Source organism: Myotis daubentonii, chromosome 2, assembly GCF_963259705.1.
Source record: "Myotis daubentonii chromosome 2, mMyoDau2.1, whole genome shotgun sequence".
Lineage (NCBI taxonomy): Eukaryota > Metazoa > Chordata > Mammalia > Chiroptera > Vespertilionidae > Myotis > Myotis daubentonii.
Window position 1 is genome coordinate 15,912,605 of NC_081841.1, and position 24,324 is coordinate 15,936,928.

Consider the following 24,324-nt stretch of genomic DNA (forward strand, 5'->3'; position numbering starts at 1 on the left):
AAACCACATATTTATTTAAATACTAACTGCATTACTTGGATTTAACTTCCATTTCCTTTTCCTTGTGAAAATGTTATGCAAATAATGCCAGGTTACCAAAAAAAAAAAAAAAAAAAAAAAAAAAAAAAAAAAGCTTTAGTCTTGTCCTGGGCTGGGCTAAATGCACTCTGAGGATTGTTTACTAAGACCAACTGGTAAATTATACAGATGTATGAAAATGAACAAGGGTGGCCTGAAATAGACCTATCTATTTCTGGACACATTTTGGACAGTCTATTTTAGAAGAAAAGCTGGAGAATCACATTGTTTTATAAGTGTGACTCATGAGAGTTATTAGTAATATTGCAAGGCAAGCCACTTAAAATATATCCTCAGTACTGTTACTGGAAATGGTCTTGTCTTCCGTGTGCTTTCAGGTGCCTTCATTTAAGTGTACATAGTTATGCCTATGCATGTGAGCAAGAGAACAAACTCTGAAATCAGATCTGGATTAAACATCTTAATCACCATTTCCTTGGGCAAGTGATTTAATCTTTGTTTTTGTGTGTGTGGTTTTAAAAAAATTACCTTTATTGTTGAAAGTATTACAGATATCCCCTTCCCCCCATTGATTCCCTCTACCCAGCTTCAGCCCCCTCTCCAGGCCTTCCCAGCACTATTGTCTGTCCATGGGCTATGCATATATGCATATAAGGCCATTGGTATCTTTCTAAATCAGTTTCCCCATTTGAAAAATGGAGATGATCCCTATCCCTATTTGATGTTTAAGGTGTCAAGCATGTTATATGTCACATGGTAAGGCTTATTAAATAGTAGGTAGTATTAATGTTACAGCAACTATCATTTCTAAGGAGACTGTTGGGCATCAACAATATTTTTTGAATGAAAAAGCAGGCCACCAGCAGCACAGACTTCCTCCTCTCCTTTAGAATCGCTTACCTGCCCCAGGACGGGCACCTCAGCTCAGTGCCCATTAATTTCTAAATAAGGCAATCTAAAAACTCCAGGCGTATCTTCTCATAAGGACCCGGACTTTTGAACTGGAAAGCTAAAAGTAAAGGCGTGGCCACTGCCCTTCGCCCCACACTCCCGCATCAGTGGCCTGCTCATTTAAATGGTGCGTCTTATTATTGCGAGCAGCTGATAAAATTTGTGCTGAGCGCTCCCAGCGCGTTCGTCAGACGTGGCTGGAGGCTCCAATTCCGTGGCGCCAGGGAGATCCGGGCCACCCCGGCCGGGCACCTGGCCGGTACTTAGCTGGGTTTGGGGTGGGCCCCCCCCCCCGAAGTCCCCAATCGAGGGCTCCATTGGCCGTGGCGGGTGCAGAGGTTGCTGCCAGCGCCTGTCCCCCTGCCCACTTCGCGGGTAGGACTGTCGGGGACAGACACCTGGAGGACGCCTCCAATCCCCGCAGGGCGCCACGCCCCGCCGCGCGGAGAAATAAGAAGTGCGCGCCAGGCCGCCCAGGGAAAGCAGCAGCTCGGGCTGTGTGTGCTCCTTGGACTCGGCAGTTTGCGCGCAGGTGCACCCGGCGACCGTGCGGCCATGGACCCGTCGCGGGGTATCGGCACCTTCGTGGTGTGGGACTACGTGGTGTTCGCTGGGATGCTGCTCATCTCGGCCGCCATCGGCATCTATTACGCCTTCGCGGGGGACAAACAGCAGACCTCCAAGGACTTTCTGATGGGCGGCCGCCGGATGAGCGCCGTACCGGTGGCGCTGTCCCTTACCGCCAGCTTCATGTCCGCGGTCACTGTCCTGGGCACCCCCACCGAGGTCTACCGTTTTGGGGCCATATTCAGCCTCTTTGGCATCACCTACCTCCTTGTGGTGGTCATCAGCGCGGAGATCTTCCTCCCGGTGTTCTATAAACTGGGAATTACCAGCACCTACGAGGTAAAGGGTCAGAGGGTGGGCTGGGAGGGTAGAGGGGGTGACTCGTCAGGCTCCTGAAGGGATTTTCCAGGGAGCAGACTCACCACCAAGTTGGTATCTCTCCCCGCGCAGGTCCATCTCCTCCCCAGGCCACCCCTTTAGGGAAGAGGGGGGAAAAAATCCTGGGACTTACTCTCGGGATCTCAGTGAAAAAGAGAGGCTTCCAGAGTAAACGGAGTGATTGGGACTAGGGCTCGCTAAGGCCCTTTCAGCAACGTCTGCGATTCTGAGTCAAGAAGAAAGATTTTAAAACTTTTTATCTTGGCGGAGGGTAGGTCTTACCAGTCTCAGCTCCTCCTCCTTGAAGTGAATCCCCTTGTTCCAGGTTCTCAGGGACCAATCACTTTCCCAGGATAGTTGGGGAGACATTCCCCCTCCACACAGCCTTTTCCAAAGAGAGGCAGGCGCCCCAGGGCTTAAGGTGCTGTATCTCTCATCTCAGTACCTGCGTTTGAGACCAGATTCCACCACTTACTTAGCTAGGGAACCTTGGGTGACTTAATTTAACCTTTTGTGCCTGTTCATTTCAAAATGAAAATAATAACACCACCTATCTCACTCAGTCGTTGGGAGGGTTAAATGAGATGATGCAAGTGTACCAATGAAAATAGTGTCTGCTACAGGGTAAGTGCTGAATGGATATTCGCTATGGGTATTGGCATGCTGGTGGTAGAGGTGATTATCTTGGGATCACTAGGAAGTTGTGAGATTCTTAAACAATTCTACCCTCTCTCACTATGGAAGGGTGCTTAAGGAAAACCATCTTTCCTGTTGCGCAGGTCCACTGGTTATAGTTTTTCTCAAGTTGTCTGCAGGAAAGGGCTTTGCAAAGATGGTGCGTGTTTGGTTTAAAAAGCTGTTGAATGGGAGTGTTGGGGAGGATGAAAGCTCAGGGAACGGGTGGGGCCCAGTTCAGTGCCCTCAGTGGTCTCCTTCAACCAGGCACTAACCCACGAGCCACATACACAAACCTGCAGAAGTTTCCTCTCTAATAGGCCATTATCCGGAGGGACCAGAGCCTCAATCTCAGCAGCTGCCTCTGTCCTAGAGCTTAGTGTTGGCTGCAATCACTGGAAGGTGGTTTCCTAGTAAGGCTGGTTCAACTGGTGCTGTGGACAGGGCCCCAGTGGCACACTAAGTGATGGTGACAAACATCATGGGTTCTGGTGATGTCATCCAGGGAAAGGCACACCTGGGACAGCATTGCCTTCATCTCTGGTCATTGTGTTTGGGAGCACTCATTCATCACCCTAGAAGTGAGCAGGATGCAATTTCTGTTTTGCTCCAAGGTAACAAATTGGCTGCTCCAGGCCAAATTCATTTTTCAGTCATTTTTTTTTTTTTTTTTTTTTACTTTTATGGTATTTTGGGGGAAAAAAAAGAATTTAGCATTTAATGATAGTGGAAGTCAAATAAAATCCCAGATTCTGGCTTCTTTTGGAAACCCAAAAGACTGGTGATACCGAGCCCATATCCCCTGTGGCCACAGGAACTCCAATTTACAGCCATTGCTATCAGTCCTTATTTCTTTTTTTAAATATTTTTTTTATTGATTTCAGAGAGGAAGGGAGAAGGAGAGAGATAGAAATGTCAATGATGAGAGAGAATCATTGATCAGCTGCCTCCTGCACGCCCTACACTGGGGATAGAGCTCACAACCTGGGCATGTGCCCTTGACCAGAATCTAACCTGGGACCCTTCAGTCCTCAGGCTGATGTTCTATCCACTGAGCCAAATCAGCTAGGGCGTCACTCCTTATTTCTATATGGAGCTCTCATTGTTGCATTTGCATGGTTACTTTCTTGTGCTAGAAAGATAATTCTTTATCTGTATTTATGACTTCATCAAAAATGCAAAAGGGAAACTGCAGGGGTGAAGGGAGTTATTGTTTCAAGGGAGCTGTGAGAGAATGTATTTCTTAGTGGACATGGGGAATATTCCAACATATTAATATAGGGACACCTGGCCAATGCCACTCACCTCATGCATGTTACCTAATGGGACCTGTAGGCATTTGAGTCTGTGAGCTCTGATCTGTAGTTAACCAAGTCCAACACGCAGAAAGAGTTCGAAGAATCTGGCAAGAGGACTTCAGTTCTCACAGGTGAATACTGCTCTCATAACCACTGACCCGTGCCCCTGCAGGGCACACGTTAACTCAACCAGAAACGCATTTCCCACACATTTCCTGAGTGCTGGAGGCTAAGTTAGGAGGGTTCCAGCTAAAACAAGCAAGAAAACCACTAATGTTTACCGAGTATTCTAGGCACTGGCTGCCTGTTTTACGTACCTTATCAAACTTGGTCCTCAAAACAATCCTTAGAAGGGAGGTACTATGAGCGCCCCACTTCGCAGACAAAGAGGCTTCAGAATAAATTAAACCACATAAGAGAGCATGAAGCAAAGCAGACACTTGACCAGAGGCTGTGCAGTGGGGCATATTGGCGGCTTCTGAAGGCTCTGGTGAGTCTTCTGGAGGAATATTTTGTTTTATGGTGAATGACGAAGCCACCCATAGAGAATAAGGAGTTCAGCATTGAGTGATACTGGCATTCTCACTCAAGTATGAGATTTCTCCGTTTACAGTTAGCCAAAATCGGCTGTTCAGAAGCATTTTTGACATCTATTTATCACTGCCTTCAAAGTATAGCCCTGATAGGAGTTTAGCAACTTCCAGAGTCACAGATAAGAGTAAAATGCAGGAATGCAATTTCACTCATCACTTCTTCCGTATCTTTCTGGATCCAGTGAAATCTGTGTGTTTGAACTGAATTGTCCAGACTCTTAAAAATTATTCAGTAGAAGTTTTGTTGTCTCTAAATTATTCAAAATTCTGAGGACTATAACTGATCTTGATTGACTATAGGCACCTATTATTTTTCTCTAGCTTTGTCTGGAAATCCTAAGCTCTTCTCTGAACCTACTTTTCAGTGACTTGAGCTTCTGGCAGGTCTCCAGGTATTTCTTTAGCAGCCCAGTAACCACTGATAGGTGAGATAATGATAGACTTCTTGGTTCTGTCTTGAGTTGGTCTTGTGTGAGGTTAAATCCTTAGGTTTTCCTGGATCCAGCAACCTCGGGGGGCGGGGGGATAGGAGAATTAACTTAGTTGAACCAAGTTATTTGGTTCAACTCACTATATACATTCTTAACTTCATCACATTTTTCTCTTCAGTTTTCTTTAATTTCCAGCAATTTAGATGCATATACCCAGAAAAGGCAAATACTTCTCTGTCTGTTCATGTACATTCATTTTTAATAGTTTTACCAAAAATATTCTGAAGAGATAACAGTGCCCTGTTTCCAAGCTTACTTGATGGGCCTTCTAAAATGTCTTCCAAATTATCCTTGGATGATTTTGACATGTAATTCACCGAGATTTAAATTCTCAAGGCCTATGGATTTGAATACCAACTACATGTCTTTCTTCTGAATGAACAGTTTACAACATTTCCCCATCCATTTATATCATTTGACTAGAAGTCCAGTGCATGACATTCGTGCACTGGGGGTGGGGGGTGGGGGGGGGGTCCCCAAGCCTGGCCTGCGCCCTCTCGCAGTTCAGGACCCCTCGGGGGATGTCCGCTGAGGGGTCCTTAGCACTGCCACAGAGGCAGGAGAGGCTCCTGCCACCGCTGCTGCGCTTGCCAGCTGTGAGCCCCCTCCTGACTGAGCGGCGCTTCCCTTGTGGGAGCACACTGATCACCAGGGGCAGCTCCTGCATTGAGCACCTGCCCCCTGGTGGTCAGTGCGCATCATAGCGACCAGTTTTCCACTGATTTGCACATTAGCCTTTTATTATATAGGACTAGAGGCCCAGTGCAAGGAGTTCGTGAACAGGGGGTGGGGTCCCTCAGCCTGGCCTGCACCCTCTCCAATCTGGGATCTTTCAGGGGATGTCCGACTGCCTCTTGCAATTCAGGACCGCTGGCTCCTAACTGCTTGCCTGCCTGCCTGCCTGATTGCCCCTAACCCCTCTGCCTGCCTGCCTGATCGCCCCTAACCTCCTCTGCCTCACCCCATACCCGTGACCCAGGATTCCCTCCTCTGGCCGGTCACAGGCACCCAGGACCCAGGCTTCCCTCCCTCTGGCCAGCCGCAGACACCCAGGATCCGGGCCAGCTTCACCTGGGCCAGCCACAGCTGCAGGCACCCAGGACTGTGGAGTGGGCGGCTTGTCCCTCTCCCAGGCTGCAGCCCCAGCTGCTGGTGCCCAGGACCAAGGAGCAGGCAACTTGTCCCTCTCCTGGATGGCTTGTCCCTCTCCTGGATGGCTTGTCCCTCTCCCAGGACCGCGGGGTGTGTGGTTTGTCCCTCTCCCGGGCTGCAGGCGCAGGTGCAGCCGCTGGCACCCAGGACTGCGGGGCAGGCAGCTTGTCCTTTTCCTGGGCCGCAGCCTGGCTGGCTGGTCCCCATTTCTCTCTCACAAGCTCATTTATGCCTGGCTGGTCCCCATTCCTCTCTCCGCAGTGTTGAGTGTCTGGGCCATTATGGCGTGATGGCATGTGGGTGTGTGACCATTTGTATATTAGCTCCTTATTATATAGGATAGTCTCCAAAACCTTGCACAGCAAGAGAGGAAAGAATTATTTATAAGATCTCATTTTCAAGAGGAAGGAACATGAGATTTTGAGTGACTGCCCCAAGCTGTTGGAGTCAGGAGTAAGGTTGGGACAAGGGCTAGAACTATTCCCCTAAGGTGCTATACTGCATAACTTTTATCTATTAGTTATTTTTGGAGGTTCTACTATGTGCCATTGCTATCACTCACTCTATAGGAGTGTTAGACAGTGGTCAATTTGTTTATTTATTTATTTCAAGTAATGTCGTGGTTACATGCATAGCTTTTGGCATCAAATGTTCTTAGATTTGCATTGTGGCTCTGACAATTATTAAGTTGCAACATTGGGGTTCTCTCTGAGCCCATTTCCTCATGCATTTATACTTAACTAGAAGCTGGTGCACAAAATTTGTGCACTGGAGGGGGGTATCCCTCAGCCCAACCTGCACCCTCTCCAGTCTGGGACACCTTGGGGAATGTCCGACTGCCAATTTAGGCCTGATCCCTCTCACAATCTGGGACTGCTCACTCCCAAACACTCACCTGCCTGCCTGATTGTCCCTAACTGCTTCTGCCTACCAGCCTGATCATCCCTAACCACTCCCCTGCCAGCCTAGTCACCCCTAACTGCCCTCCCCTGCAGGCCTGGTTGCCCCCAACTGCCCTCCCCTGCTGGCCTGCTTGCCCCTAACTGCCCTCCCCTACAGGCCTGATCCCCCCAACTGCCCTCCCCTGCAGGCGTTGCCCCCCTAACTGCCCTCCCTGCTGGCCTGGTCACCCCTAACTGTCCTCCCCTGCTGGCCCGGTTACCCCTAACTGCCTTCCCCTGCCGGCCTGGTCTCCCCTAACTGCCCTTCCTCCCCTGCCGGCCTGGTCTCCCCTAACTGCCCTCCCTCCCCTGCTGGCCTGGTCACCCCAACTGCCTTCCCCTGCCAGCCTGGTCACCCCTAACTGTCCTCCCCTGCCAGCCTGGTCACCCCTAACTGCTCTCCCCTGCCAGCCTGGTCACCCCTAACTACCCTCCCCTGCAGGCCTGGTCACCCCCAACTGCCCTCCCTGCTGGCCTGGTCGCCCCTAACTGCCCTCCCCTGCAGGCCATCTTGTGGTGGCCATCTTGAGACCACATGGGGGCGGCCATCTTGTGCGAGGGCATGATGGTCAATTGGAATATTACCTCTTTATTATATAGGATACCTACTCATGTAGTTGTTGAGAGGATAGTATATATACAAAGCAAATACTTTATAAATGTTAGCTGTGATTATGGAGCAAAAATATCCTTTCCCCCATTTATTACCTAATGTCAGGGTTTTTTTCCTCTTTTTTTTCTACTTTATGAAAAGACTATTGTCAGTCTTAAAATTCACTCTACATGTGATAATAATATTTAAGTGAAAGAATGTCTTAGACTTCAGCTTCATTCCAGCTGTGAAGTTCTATGATTCTAACTCTATAATACATCTATAATAATAAAAGCAGAATATGCTAATTAGACTGGACATCCTTCAGGACAACCTTCCGGACAACCTTCCGGACGAAGCTGGGGCTGCAAGAGGAACCCGGGTCCCGGGTGCCTGCCGGCAGCCAGAGGGAAGCCCGGGTCCTGGGTGCCAGAGGGAAGCCAGTGCTGGCAGCTGGGGGAAGGAAGGCCTACTCTTGCATGAATTTTGTGCATCTGGCCTCTAGTTCTGATCTATAATATAGAAGGTGAGCAGACTATATTATGAGATATAACAGATGTCAAGGAGAGTTGGAAGAATGGCAAGGTTGTTAGCTCTGAACAGAAATTGATGTGGACTGATTTAAGTTAAAAAATTATTTGAAACCCAGCTGGCGTGGCTCAGTGGTTGAGTGTCGACCTATGAACCAGGAGGTCACAGTTCGATTCCCGGTTGGATCATGCAGGAGGCAGCTGATCCATGATTCTCTGTTATCATTGATGTGTCTATCTCTCCCTTTCTGAAATCAACAAAGATATATATTTAAAAATATTGGAAGAATATGGAGAGTTTGGCTACAAAAGAGCAGCATAAGGGAGTTTTCTGGGGGTGAGGGAACTGTTCTATATGAGCTCTTTACTTCTTAAGCTGCTGATTTAAAAAAAGTGTCCAGAAGTTTCACATATTAACCATTTTTTTCTTTTTTGGAAACAGTATTTAGAACTTCGATTTAACAAATATGTTCGTCTCTGTGGAACAATCGTCTACATTATTCAAACAGTAAGTAACAGTTCTTTAATTTTTACCTTTTGTCATCTAAAATGTTTTTAATCAAGGCATTAGGGCCACACATTTTTGGTGAACACATGAAAGATAAAAAAGAGATGTTGAAAATAGGAGGAAACAAAAAAGCAAAAACACTTGTCAATACACAGCATCAACCCATAAGATCAGTGTTTTAACAAATAAACAGTGAGCAGTGTTTAACAAATGAATTTTTTCCTGGGAAACAGAATGATATAAGTGAATGTTAACTATTATATTGATTAAAAAATATTATATTGATTAAACAACAGTTATATTGTTTTAGAAAAATATGCTTTTCCCCATCGCTCCTCCCTACCCAAGTGACAGTAAGGGCATTACTGAGATGACAAAGGCTTTTGAAAGAGCTGTAGTAGCTGAGAACAGGAATTGTGACACTGGGAAAACAAGTTGTATGTTTCATAGTACTTTTGCAACATGTGAAATAATAGGTTTGAAAAAATTGATGTAGGAAGACATTAGGAAATATCTTTGAAAGCATACTTAAAAAGTGAATGTGTTCTCTCTTTTAAAAATGGAACCTGAAACCCAACTGAAGCAGTCACTGAGGGTAAAACAATAGAGCCATACACTCTAAAGGTGTTTTTAAAGCCAAGCAGACAATCCAGTAATTCAAGAATAGGCAAGTATAGATTCACTGATTCACATAATGGGAAGCAAAGATTTGCCAAGCAGTTAGTGCCAGAGATTGCTTCCCGCTCTCCATCCAGCTGCTGGAGGCTTGTCATGATCTTTGTCACATGATTTATATCTATCTTCTCTTGGCAGCTAAGTGCTTTAGGGATGGGCTTGATAATGGAAGTCTAGGGAGAAGTTTTCATTCTCATCTTTATTTATAATACTAGAGGCCCGGTGCATGAAATTCATGCAGGGGGGGGGGGCCCTCAGCCAAGCCTGCACCCTCTCCAATCCGGGACCCCTTGGGGGATGTCCGACTGCTGGTTTAGGCCCGATCCCCAGGACATCCCTCGCACAATCTGGAACTGCTGGCTCCTAACTGCTCACCTGCCTGCCTGCCTGCCTAATCACCCCTAACTGCCTCCCCTGCCAGCCTGGTCACCCTAACTGCCCCCTCCTCCTGCCGGCCTGGTCGCCCCTCACTGCCCCCCTCTGCTGGCCTGGTCACCTCTCTCTGCCCCCCACTGCTGGCCTGGTCGCTCCCAAATGCCCTCCCTGCAGGCCTAGTCGCCCCATGCAGCTTGCTGCTTGGTCATTTGGTCACCCCTCACTAACCCCGCTGCCGGCCTGGTCGCCCCACGCAGCCTGTTTGGCTGTCCATTCGGTTGTGATGGTCACTTAGGCTTTTATATATATAGATCATCTCTCCAATCAAAAACTACCTGAGCATTTGCTATAGCATGGCAGAGTGCCTTTGTAAATTAGTTGGCTAGACTCCAATTTATATCTTTGTGAATTACATAACTTATGTCAGTCCTTAACACTTGCAGTATAAAAGGAAGGGGCCCTTTGGGGTATAGTAGACATTGTGACACAGAGCTGAGACCAGTAGCTTGTATTTACTAACAGTTCAGACCCTCTTTGGATCATTGTTAGAAATACCAACAGAAATGAAAAGTGGGGACTAGTGTTAAGAAGGTGGCCTGTGGTAACATTTTCAAATCTTCAACTTAGATAGAATAATGACTGGAAAGCTAGTTCATTCTTACAAAAAGAGGGGAGCTTTAGCATCTCCCATACGAAGGACTGACTTCTAATACTACATAATATGATTCTTTTCATAATATGTTTGTATAGAGTGATCATAGAATTAGTTTCTATGTAATATATTTGAAAGACCAAGTGCAATGAAGACATTTTGAGAAAAAAAGACCTTATTTATCTTACTATTGTACCCAGATTAATAAATATTTATTACATATATGAATGAACAAAGTGAATAATATAAAAACAAGATGAAATGCAATTTTGGTTGACTTTCAGCAGTTTATAGGGCAAATTTACACTTTTGTTTAATTAATGGACATGCAAACTTTTATCAACCAGTTTCCAAAATTTTCAGTTTTCCTAATTAAATATGCAGTGATTAACAATTGTTTGAAGGCATAAGAATAAGGGACCATCCACTTTCAAATTTACGTTATTTCTTTTTAATTATTTTAGATCTAGGAAAATTGATATCTAGCTTGTGTTGATGGATCACTATCTACACTAAGTACCACATGAAGAGCTCCTATTTTTTAAAATTATGTTTTTATTGACTTTGAGAGAGAAAGAGAAACATCAATGTGACAGAGAAACATGGGTCAGTTGCCTCCTGCATGCACGCCTACGAGGTATTTGGCCCACAACCTGGGCATGTGCCCTCACCGGGAATCAAACTAGCAACGTTTTGGAGATCAGGATGATGCTCTACCAACTGAGCCACACCAGCCAGGGTGAGAGTCCCTATTTTTACACAAAATTGGTCGTAAGAGATTTTTGTAACCTATGATGATACCACAAATGGAAAAGGAGAATCAACCTTACTTAAATAACATTTTCAAGTTATAAACAAATTTTATTAAGTGTATTGAAACTGCTGTTTTAATTCATAATTGAATTTGTAGAAAAATACAGATATTGTAATTCATATAATTTATTTGGTCTTCTTTTCCTCCCCAGGTTCTGTATACTGGAATTGTTATTTATGCCCCTGCCCTGGCGTTGAATCAAGGTACATTTTAGAGTTACCAATTATGTCAATTTGGGGGTTCATTTTTAGCAGACCTTATTCTCTGGGAGATGGGAAGATGGAGGAATGCTTCCAATAACCTGCATCAGCTTGAATTAGGAAAGGTAGGCTCAGTGTCTACACTAGCAGTTTCTTTGGGTTCCTGGATCCATAGCTTCAAAAGGTCTGCACTTTAGGACAGAATTCACTGGGCAAGTGAGTCTCTGGGAAGTGCCAAACAGCCATTCTCCATTCCTTCAGAATGAGCGCCTCCTATAGTCTAAATAGTGAATGACTATACTTCCTCTCTGTGGCTACAACCTCCAGCCCATCTCCACGAGGCCAGCCTATCTCCATGAGGCTTTCCCCCCCGCCCCCCTTTTTATTTGGCTCAGTTACATTGTAAAATCTGGAAGGGAAGGGAGAGAATCTTTTCTTCTCACTTCTATTGTGGTCCAAAATGTAAAAGAAATAGATCTGTGTGCTTTGAAATACCTGACTGCTCCTAGTGACAAAAAGACAGATGGCTATAGGGTTCTTATAAACAAATGTGTGAAGGTTGTACTGATCAACAAATTATTATATTCTCTGGATTTGGGCAGATAATAGCAGTGAAACTGGGATAGTTTATTGAGGCCTACATTCATGTTAGTCAGATTCTCAAAAGGCTTCATGGAAACTCCACATTCTTTGAATTCTTATCCATTAGAAGGGAGTTTACATCTAAAACTTCCTTGTAAAATGGACAAATGGATTCTGTGATCAGAAGAATGTGGTACAATAAAATGAAAACACACACACACACACACACACACACACACAAACCACAAAACACCTTGCTTACTCCACACTAATTGTTTTAAAATTTCAAGATAGATAGTAGTTATCACCCAAGTTTATAAAGTACAACAGTATCATTACAAAGAATAATTCCATTACAAAATGTGCTCTTGACTTCTAAATGTGGGGCATGTTCCGTGTCAATAGTACCAACATCATAAATGAATCACTTCATATGTAAAAAACTGAGCTGTAAACTTCATAAGTTACGTATTGGCTTTAAGTGTTAAGAAGGTGTTGACTTTAGGGTTTAAAGTGCAGTTCTAGGAAAAAGAGAGCAGTACCTTCAATATGTAAAGAAACCAAGGACTCTGTTCTTACCAGTTTCTTGAGCAACTTCCTTGGGATAAATGAGAGCCTGAGGGACTGTATTTTGACCACTTGAATATCAATTGTGTATTTCACAGTTGCCAAGGCAGTGGACATATTACTTACTGTGTAACAGGTGCTCAGTAGAAACTTACTTAACTGAATGGGAGCTGAACATTTTCTAGGTCAAGTCTTTTCCTTTTTCACGGAAAACTTTGAGTATCTACTAGAATAGAAAGGATAGTATATTGAACCCTAATGTATCCTTATCCCTACACTAATAATTCTTAATTCTTGGTTTAATTCACTCCCTGTTTCCCTCACTAGATTATTTTGCTGTAAATCTGATAATTTATCATTTTTATTAACTCAATGTCTTTTAGAAATAAATACATGCTTTCCCCCCCTCACTGAGTTTAATTGACATGTAACATGATGTTAATTTCAGGTATACAACATGATTCAATATTTGTGTATTTTGCTAAATGATCACCACCATAAGTCTAGTTAACATTCACCATCATATGTGATTACAAAATTTCTTGTTCTTCTGATGAGAGTTTTTAAGATCTTTCTCCCTTAGCAACTTTCTAATATGCAATACTGTATTATTAACTATATTCACCATGCTATACATTACTTTCCCATGACTTATGTATTTTATAACGCTTGTACCAGGATGTGTTTTTAAAATATTGTTATACCATCATTATATTTAAAACATTAACATTAATACCTCATTTTTGTCCAGCAGGGGCCTCCTTAAGTTACCTCTTGAATTCTTTTGACATGATTTCCAGTAGTGTTTAATAGCTACCTTGCTTTCTGGAATGTCAAGGTGTTTCAGTCTTACCTTGTAAACTTCCTGGCCCCATCTATTCTAGGTCTTTTCAGTGGACAGAACTAGGGAATATATATTAAAGAAAACTTAAATTAAGAGTTTATACTAGCCGGGCCAGTGTCGTTCAATGATTGAGCATCAACCCATGAACCAGGAGGTCAGGGTTCAATTCCTAGTGATGGCACATGTCTGGGGTTGCGGGCTTGATCCCCAGTAGGGGGCATGCAGAAGGCAGCCCATCAGTGATTCATCATTGATATTTCTATCCCTCTCTCCCTCTTCTTCCTCTCTTTGAAGTCAATAAAAACATATTAATATTTCCACTTTTTCAAATTCAAATTTGGGTATTTGCCTAATTTGGTTTTATATTTTGTCTCTTATTTTATGCTGAAACCCTTGCATATGTGGGATAAACCCCACTTGGTCATGGTGTATGTTTTTTTTTACACTTTTATCATTAGATCTGCTAATATTTTGTTGAGGACTTTTGCATCTGTGTTTATGAGAGATATTGGTCTGTAGTTTTCTTTTCTTGTAATGTCTTTATTTTTGGTATTAGGTTAATGCTGGCCTCATAGAGTGAGTTAGGAAGTATTTCCTCTGCTTCTGTCCTCTGAAGAGAGTTGGTATAATTTTTTCTTTAAGTGTTTGCTAAGATTCACCAGTAAACCTATCTAGGCTGAAGCTTTCTGATTTGGAAGAATATGAATTCAATTTGTTTAATGGATATAGTCTACTCAGGTCACCTATTTCTACTTGTGTGAATTGTGGCAAATTATGTCTTTCAAGGAACTGTTTCATTATCAAATTTGTGGTCATGGAGTCATCCTTCTATTTTATATAATATAATATGCCCCTCTACTACTTAGGTAAATGGTAGAAACTTACATAGGCTTTTCTCTACCTTAGTCCCATTTTAGTAACATGGACAACTTTCTTTAAAGGGTTGGTAGGATAGTGTGTTTATTTGAACCAAGGTGACAAGTACCATACCTAGGACTCCATTCAGTCCAAATAACTACCTCATGGTATTAAGCCATTTCTTAGCTTACTTACAATGCAAATGTGTTTTAATGCATCTAATTTAGCTATTTTTGGATCTATGTATGGTGTCTGAGGATAGTACCAGGTCTATTTAACTCATCAAATAGAATTTTAAACTGCAATTGTTTTGGTACATCTTACAAGACTTGGACTTAGTTTTAGGCAAGTGGGAAAGAGGTAGGTACCCAATAAAGGATATGGCTTCCCCCTGATTTTTTTTGAGAAGTACTTTTATTATACATGGTTCATAGTTATACATGCATTTTCTTTTCTTCAACAGTCACAGGATTTGATCTGTGGGGCGCAGTGGTGGCTACAGGAGTGGTCTGCACATTCTACTGTACACTGGTATGTCAAGAACATTGTTTCTCCTTGCACTCTACACACTTGCTTTTGCAAAATCGAAAATTCCAGTAGCTGTGTGCTGCAATCAGGGTTGTTCACACCTACTCTCCTACCTCCCACAGTATAACTTTTTTTGGTAAGGAATATTCAGTCTGGGGTAAAATTTGATCCTTTTTAGAACATTCATCATAACTGAAAATGTTTTCTTTCATCTGAACCATGCAATGGTCCCTAATCTTATCTCCTAATTCAACCTTACTGTTGCCAAGTTATTATAGCTGTGTTTATATTATTCCTCAGCTCAGAAACCTGAGATAACTTTCCATTGCCTTTAGTGACCGTCAAAATATTGAAGAACCAGTATGGCAAGGGCACTGATACTTCCATGGATGCTGGTCCTTAGAGTGGTGCAAGTCTTATGGGCTCTGTGGTGGGTTAGATTTTAACCCTTTAATTGCTGGATCTTTTAGGAGACAGGGCCTCCTCCTAAAAGGAGGGACTGTTTCAGCCAAGGTCAAGGGAATGAAGGGAGATACTCAGGAAGTGTGTGGCAGTGGCTAATACAAAAAAAGTTTTAGTGTTTCAACAATTGATATGACCTTCTGTGTGCATAGTGTTTGAATATCAGCCCTGCCTATTGGATAAAAATCTATGATATTGCTGTTGCAATTTGATTCTGAAATTTCTTCCCAACAATCTCTCCATACCACTCCACTTTACTCCAAAATACATATCTGTCTACATTCAACATGCCATATAATTTGACCTATCTATGCTTTCACCCATGCTGTTTTCTCTGCTGGGAAAACCTTCTATCTTTGCCTCTCGTACGTTTGAAAATTTGGCTTAAATATCACCTGCTCTTGAAGGCTCTTCCAACCTGTCTCTCTGGGGTGCACTTCTTGGCCAATATCCATGTATTCCATAAGTTTTTACAGCATAATGCATAAGCATACAGGTGCTTAATAATGTCTGATAGAAACATTAATCCTAATACACTTTCCCTTCAAAGGGTGGTCTTAAAGCAGTTGTCTGGACGGATGTGTTTCAAGTCGGGATCATGCTGGCGGGATTTGTTTCTGTGCTTATACAAGCTTCAGTGATTCAAGGGGGAATCGGCACTATTATAAATGATGCCCGTAATGGTGGAAGATTAAACTTCTGGAAGTAAGTTGCTGTTTACCTCTTAACTAATAGAATATTCCTTTCATTGTTGTTTTTCTGTGGAAATAATATCTTTATTGAAATAGTAACCTTACGTTAGAAAACAAACCAACCACTAAGGATGTGGCACAGAAATTGAAGCTGGCAGTACTAGTAAATGTGTAAGGAGTGTTCACCAGGTGTCTAAGGGGTTAAATCAGTCATATGGTACTTAGGATGGCACTTCCTCCTGGGAAAAGATTGATAGCAAAAGAGTATTTGCTGCCCTAGCCGGTTTGGCTCAGTGGATAGAGCATCGGCCTGCAGAGTGAAGGGTCCCGGGTTTGATTCAGGTCAAGGGTACATGCCCAAGGGTTGCAGGCTTGATCCCCAGTAGTGGGCATGCAGGAGGCAGCTGATCAATGATTCTCATCATTGATGTTTCTATCTCTCACTTCCTCTTTGAATAAATAAAATATATATATATATATATTTTAAAAAAGAGTATATGCTTCCAGATAATAAAGTCTGGATGAGTTGGAAGGGTGGGGTAGAGAGATAAGGGAAGAAATAGCAGATAGACAAGGAAAGGAAACCTCTTAAGAGAAAAACACCAAAAGACAGTGATTTCACTTTGATAGTTTTTGGTTTCAAGCAGCCTGGAGAATTTATTTTCTGATATTTATATTGCCCTGGCATTATATAGTATGTTATTATGATGCCATTTATTATTATTATTATTATTATTATTATTATTATTATTATTATTATACTAGAAGCCCGGTGCATGACATTTGTGCATGGGGTGGTCCCCTCAGCCCAGCCTGCACCCTCTCCAATCCGGGACCCCTTGGGGGATGTCCGGCTGCCGGTTTAGGCCCGATCCTGGGGATTGGGCCTAAACTGGCAGTCGGACATTCCTCTGACAATCCTGGACCACTGGCTCCTAATCACTCACCTGCTTGCCTCCCTGGTCACCCCTTATTGCCCCCCCACTGGTCTGATCGCCCCCAACTGCCCCCCCCCACCAGCCTAGTTGCCCCTCACTGCCTCCCTGCCAGCCTAATTGCCCCCAACTGCCCCCCCCCTCCAGCCTGTTTGCTCCCAACTGACCCACCCCCCGCTGGCCTGGTCACCCCTCATAGCCCTCTCCCCCCACCCACCTTGTTGCCCCACACAGCCTGCTTGTTCAGTTGTTTGGTCATCCCTCACTAAACCCCCTGCCGGCCTGGTCGCCCCACGCAGCCTGCTTGTTCAGTCGTAGGCAGCCATCTTGTGAGGATGTGAGGGTTAATTTGCATATTATCTCTTTATTATTTAGGATTATACCATATAGTATATATGTATAAATGTATAATCTGCATTATATACTATTATATATTATTTCAAGAGCATTGACTAGAGAAGTTATGGCTGATGACTCAAGTGTCAGCATAACACTTGATAGAACATGTGTTCAACAGCTGTTCATTTTTCCTAAAGAAGAACTAATAGAGAAACTAGATATTTCACCACAAATATTTCATACAATTTACAAGAATATTTAAGACACCTTTCCTTTTGGGTCATCAGTGTCATTCCTGTGCATCGTGTTCAATGTGGAGAGGGGCTCATTTTCCATGGGCTTATTTTCTCTGTACGTTGCTCTATTTTGAGACAGGCAAACTAAAATTATTTCAAGAGGAAAATAATTATTTTGCTCTTGGTGGCCCTCCTCTGGCTTTCTGAAAATAGGCACTAATGCTTGAGAAGAGCTTTTTCATAAATTGAACAGGGTCATTGTGTTAACTTGCAGGAATGTATCACAGAGAATCAATTTTAACTGTTTTCAACATTTCATTTTCCTTTTACTCCAAGATTCAGATTCCAAGGAGGAGAGTCTCTAGTTGACCCAGTTTGGCCATGATGTCATCACTCAGATAGGGCGGAGCAGGACATTTTAAAATATATATGTTTTTATTGATTTCAGAGAGGAAGGGAGAGGGAGAGAGAGATAGAAACATCAATGATGAGAGAGAATCATTGATCCGCTGCCTCCTGTATGCCCCTGGGATTGAGCCCACAACTTGGGCATGTGCCCTGACCAGGAATCAAACCATGACCTCCTGGTTCATAGGTCGACCCTCAACCACTGAGCCACACTGGCTGGGCAGAGCAGGACATTTTGACTGACAGCCATTTAAAACATTTAATGGAGAAATAGTGGTTTCTCCAGAGCAAACCTGAGTTGCTGTTATCAGGAGAGGGAGGAATGGATACAAGAAGCAGCGGCCACTCAGGGACATTGATTACTCCTACATCTCTTTCTAGTAGGCTAGGTCGAGGGGAGACGGTATGGAACCAATCATTTTTCTGCAAAATAAATGTCACTTTATAAAAAGGATAAACATATTGCCACATTCAAATAACTTATACATCAGTAACAGATTTTAAAAAGTAAAAGATTAGATATTTTTATGACCTTTACTTTGCAGGTTGCCAAACAATTAAATAATAATGAAAATCTTTATTGAATCTCCCTTGCTATTCAGTTATGTTTTAAGAATATTGTGAGTGATAGATCTGCTCTGGTTGAGAAACAAAGAGAAGGACTTTGTCGTGGTATTTTCCCTACAGTCTGTAGTTGGCACATATAAGGCCTAAAATCTCTGAGCCGGTGTTCTAAAGGTTGTATTGCCTCAAATAGCTCACTGAATCCTTTTGTCTTTTGTCTTCCATTAGCTAATATAATAGCTACTTTCTCTATGGGATAAAGAGACAACACCCTTGAAACTACTTGACTTTGATATTAAAGGTTAAAATATGGAATAGAGGCTCTCATCTGCCCATAGGAATGCCAGAATATGCACAGAATTGGAATTTTTTACTCAACGATCTCAAATATGAGATTTGAAAAAAATGTTCAGAATTTTATAATGTTCAGGAAGTTTTTATTAAAGCTAATTTTGCGGAAAATTTTCAAGTTTGTATTGTGTATCAGAGATTAGCAGAATCATTCCTCCCAGGGTGATACATTAAGAAGGGTTTAAAGATGTATTAAATGTGGAAGTTGGGCTTTCTTTGTAACAATATTTGGTACAAGTCATAAAATGACTTTCAACTGTGTTAATATTTAGCTTGTGCACACAGCATATTAAGAAGCACAATTATAATGGCATAGTAACTTTAGAACATGAAAAACTTTAAACTATTAATTGACTGAATTCTTAAGTGTGACTATAAATTAAAACTATGACTATACATGTGCTAGGAGAAGAATTAGACACACAAGATGTATCAATTTTATGTTTATTTCAGTACACTACCTATTGCTGTGATGTATTTAGGACCTTTTGCTTTTTTGTTTGTTTGTTTGTTTGTTCTTTTGTTTCATGCTCTTCTCTGATTACAGCATGGCTTGTTTAAATTATTTTCTGTGGCTATGAGAGAACAATTTACATAAATGCTCAGAATGACTAGAATATTAATGTTCCCCAATCCCATCCAGAATTCTCAAACCTCTGACAGCATCAATTTTATTTCATTGAACTTAAATTAGGAATATTTCTGCCTTTTATAATTACTTAAAAAATGTGTACGTGTGTGTGTGTGTGTGTGTGTGTGTGTGTGTATATATATATATATATATATATATATATATATATATATATATATTTATGTAGGTTTACATTGCTTGTTTCCAAAATTACTCTGGGGGGAAGGGGGGTTCCTGTAGGGATTTTTTTTTTGCCAATAGTTCAGATTTGTTTTCTGTTTGTTTTCATTTAGTTTTAATCCTAATCCTTTGCAAAGACACACATTCTGGACAATTATTTTAGGAGGGACCTTCACATGGACCAGCCTGTATGGTGTCAACCAGTCCCAAGTGCAGAGATATATTTCCTGTAAAAGCAGATTCCAGGCAAAACTGTAAGCCTAACTATAGTATTTTTTTATCATTATTAACCATTAATTGTCTTTATAAAAACTCTTTCATAAGTCAAGCTTACATTTGTTCAAGTTTGTTTTTGGTACCATGAAATTCCAATAGATAAATGCTATACTTATGAAAGGATGAAGTAGTAAGTACAAAGTGGTAATGTATTTTTTAAATAAGATATTTAAACATATTTATATTAATTATTAAAACAAGTCTTATCAATAGTTATATATTATTCATCTGTCTGTATAAGGAATTGTGGGGGGAAATGTAAATACATGGGTCTTGTCATGAAGAATCTTGGCAGCAAATTAGGAAAATATGCTCAAGTATGCAAAAAGTGAAATAACACTAGAGAGGTATAACAGTTCCATGAAACACTGTAACAATAGAGGGAATGTTCCAGAGCATTATATTGCCTGATGTGCTGGTGTGTTTTATTTTCAAACACAGTCATGGGTTTATTATCCTGCTCTAGGACTTGCTACTTGAGTGGTCCTGGGCAAGTTACTTAGTCTCTTAGAACTTCAGTTTCTAAACTTGTAAAATGAACATAAGACATACTATACTTCTCATGGAGGGTATTGTAGAATACTGTGTTCAACACACAGAAGGTAGGGGTCTAGTAAAGGTGAATTCCCTTTTCCACCTCAAATCGTGGGATGTGAATCCTGGTTGAGAGATTCCTGTCAACCAGCAGATCCTGAAGAATGACCACATGTGGCAGGTAGAGAAGAATGAGAGAGCACTTCAGGTAGGCAGAGTCATTTGGACAAAGCACAGAGGTCAGAAGGACCACATGATCAGAGAACTCTCAAGCCCATCTTGGCTCAAGCCAAGAGTCTGAACAGTGGCTGGTTATTTCCCAGGAGGCCTCAGGTAAGCTTGTGACCACTACTCCTCATGTGATTAAGAGTAACAGAGTGATTGGAGTAGGAGAAGGAGTGGCAATTCTATTTCTGTTCAAAGGAAAACATGAAAATATTGTGATGTCCCCTGTCAGAACTCAATATATTGAGAGTAAATTGGTTTAGACATACCTCTCTTTGGATAATCCCACAATGAAAAATCGATGTTAATATGAGTACAATAACTGGATAGGCAGTCCCCCAAAAGTGAGCTTAAGAGTTGTGGTGTTATAAGGAACTTCGAAGGCATGTAATGTATATATCCAGCAATCCACCAGAGTGGAAATCTATATTAGAACTGATGCCTTTCCCAAAGTAATTGTGCGCATGCTCTTCTGCTGTGTTGGGAACACCACAAAGCTCAAAAAAGCCCATTTTTATAACTAAACAGCTTTAGAGCTTTCTTAAAAAGAAGCAATTTCCTTCCGAATAGCCCAGTGGGTCTCCTTAACATGGCAGACTCCCAGGGCTCAGGGGAACCATTTTCTCTGGCTTTCCAACACTGGTTCCTTGGGAAGAATGAATCCCAGCCCAAGAGTCAGACTTACTGACCCTGTGTGAATGGGGACAACAGATGTTGATAACTGATCTATTGGAATACTTCCATCCTTTCATTAAAATAAATAAAACGATATGGTAAAATATTATACTCACATGTAAGCAAGGGAGGTGTCTGAACAGGAAAGTGTCTAGGTATATTTTCTATGATTCAGAGATGAGACATAGTTACTTATCCTATTTTTAGACAATAACAAAACACAGTGAATTTAGTGAATCAAGGGAAAAGGCTAGCAGTCTGTTGTTTGGCACCTGCCAGGCACCTGTTGCATGGCGGTCTCCTGGAAGCCAACTCTGAGTTAGCATGCCAGCCTCTATCTGGGAAGTGAAGGGAGGAAAGAAAACAGGATTGGCCAGAGAGAGAATTTGGACTGTGATACAGCCTCAACAGAGACCTCAGGGGAGCTCTAAAGCTCTAAGGCTTGTCCCAAGAGAGGGTAAGGAGACTGGGCCTTTTAAATCTCTGAATCCATTGGTCATTAGACACTGCATGACTGTGGGGGTAATACCCCTCTTTGCCCTTGGGCAGCTTATCACAGTGTCTACTATAGCACCACTGGGGAGAAATGTAGGCACCTTAGTGGGAGAAATTCACAAGTCAATTGATTATTAAGGCATAGCATTCAATGGCATCAATACTAATAATATCAACAACTACCACTTAGCAAGTGTTTATTACTTGCCAAGCTTTGTGCCATATGATATATATTATTTCATTTAGTCCTATAACTCTGTGAGGTCCACATTGTTATCTCTAGGTGAAAATGAAGAAACTGAGAATCAGAAAGGCTAAATCATTTGCCCAGGGTCACATATAGTTGGTAGAGATGGGATTTATGTTCAGGTCTGGCTCCAGCACTGTTCTATAAATCTTTGCACCCCACTGGGGTGCACACTGTGCATTATAATGCTGAACATTGTTTGGGAAGATATTGTCCATGGAATATAGGCTTGCCTTTCATACTTAATGGATGGTATGACAAACCACATTTAAACAGGTTTGATGAGTTGCTATGTAGAGGCTAAGTACATTTAGTAGTTTATAATTGTATCACTTTTAAAAGGAAAATGAGTAATTGTTGCAGATCTGTTGACTATTAAAATCTTCATGACAAGAAACCCTGAAGTAGTATAATTAGATACCATTATAAAGCTAATAATGCCCTTGGAACTCCAACCAGGAGAATGCATTCATTCAATGGGAAAACGTCACCCAAGCATTTCCAAGCACATTGTTGATCAATGTCATTCATACGTAGAAGGTTAGGCCAGGATAAAATAGGTAGTAGCATTTTTGATAAAAGATAATGTACATTTATTGAATATAATCATGGAAGTTTCTTCTGTTTATATAATAACTTTCCTGTTCTTTGGGATGGAAATCACAACTGACATTTGCTTGCTTGTTTTCACGTCTCTAGGTCTCTCTACATCAACCTTGTGGGACTCTGGGTAATCCTCGTCTGTGCAGTGCTTTGTGGGCTCGCCCTATATTCCAGGTACCATGACTGCGATCCTTGGACAAACAATAAAGTGTCTGCACCAGACCAGGTTCAGTACCATGTCCTTCTTACATGTGCATTAGTGACATTCAGAATGCTTATTAGTTGGGAGGGAAGAGTATTCATGTTCTTGTAGATAAACAGTAAATAGGCACAATAGAATCTTCTTTAATTTCTATATAGCATTTGGCAGGTATAGCAAGAATAAAGAATGCTGTATCCAAGTTTAAAATATTAAAATACTAAAAAAATTTCAAGCCAAATGTTAAATAGTTCAAGAAATAATTCAAGGCTGGGAATAGAATTTTAAATGTAGTTTTAAAAAGCCAAAGCTGTATACAATAGGTCCTCAGGTTATGTCAGAGATCCTTTCCTACGATGTGATGTAACGCGATTTTCGCTGTAAGTTGGAACCCACCTACATAAGCACCTACATCACTCACGTGGAACACATACACAGCAATAATGAAGTGAAACAGTAAAAAAAATTTAAAAGAAAGATAACAATTCCTGACCTTTACTTTTGGTAAATAAATAATAAAAAACATAAACATTTATGTACATACTTCGAAATGACAGAACTTTTTTTTTTAATAAATAAATGGGAGATGGCAGCGTAACCACGAAACAATGTAAGTCGAGTCCAACGTAACCTGAGGACTGTCTATATAAGCTATATTACTGTAGAACATTTTGTCATATTGTTAGATATCCCATTTATAAATACTTTACTTTTCAGTTTTGTTTTGTTTTTAATCAAAGTATAGTTTGTTTATAATACTATCTATAATAATAAAAGCTTAATATGCTAATTAGACTGGATGTCCTTCTGGACAACCCTCTGGATGAAGCCAGGGCTGTGAGGGAACCATAGGTCCCAGGTGCCTGCCAGTGGCTGGAGGGAAGCCCGGGTCCCGGGTGCCAGAGGGAAGCTGATGCCCGCAGCTGGGGGAAGGAAGGCCTACTCTTGCATGAATTTCATGCATCAGGCCTCTAGTATTAGTTATATTAGTTTCAGGTTTACAATATAGTGATTTTGTTATCAGTAGAAGTGGGTTATCTCTTTCCCCACTGGGTCCTGGGGTTCAGGTTCTTATAATACCTTGAGAAAAAGAATTTTCTAAGATTTGCACAGGAGGATGACTGATTTTTATTTGCATGGACTTACATCTCTGTGTTTCTAAAGTCCTATTTCCCTTAAACCAGTACTGGAAAACATGCAGGAGGATTCAACAGAGCTAAAAGTACAGCCAGTGTCCAGAGTTCTTGTTCTAAAGTGAAGCTGGGTCCAACAGAGCATCAGGCTGGTTACAGTCCATTAGTCCATTGTGAGCCAGGGGCCCCGTGCGCAAGAGAGAACTCCTTTCTTAGGACAAGCATGTCAAACATGCTTCGTTTAGGAGTGTAAGTATTTCGGATTTCACATCCTTGTAGTGGCTACACTTATCCTGGCCAATGACCTGTTCCCTGGTGTGACTGACAGG

At 41.9% G+C, this 24,324-nt stretch overlaps 1 protein-coding gene across 2 annotated transcripts in view; it reads left to right on the top strand.

Annotated features, from left to right (window-relative positions):
• The first annotated feature begins 1,200 nt into the window (after nt 1-1,200).
• SLC5A8 (solute carrier family 5 member 8) overlaps nt 1,201-24,324 on the top strand; it is a 46,195-nt gene continuing 23,071 nt past the window's right edge. The window contains exons 1-7 of one of the 2 annotated variants that reach the window (XR_009451133.1): nt 1,201-1,896; nt 8,650-8,715; nt 11,383-11,434; nt 14,746-14,813; nt 15,823-15,977; nt 19,722-19,862; nt 22,760-22,889. Coding sequence is in view for 1 of the 2 variants with exons in the window: in XM_059681876.1 (XP_059537859.1) it covers nt 1,546-1,896; nt 8,650-8,715; nt 11,383-11,434; nt 14,746-14,813; nt 15,823-15,977; nt 19,722-19,862; nt 22,760-22,889 (963 nt within the window). In the remaining variant the exon portion in view is untranslated. The remainder of the gene's footprint in view (nt 1,897-8,649; nt 8,716-11,382; nt 11,435-14,745; nt 14,814-15,822; nt 15,978-19,721; nt 19,863-22,759; nt 22,890-24,324) is intronic. The other variant, XM_059681876.1, reaches the window with a different exon arrangement.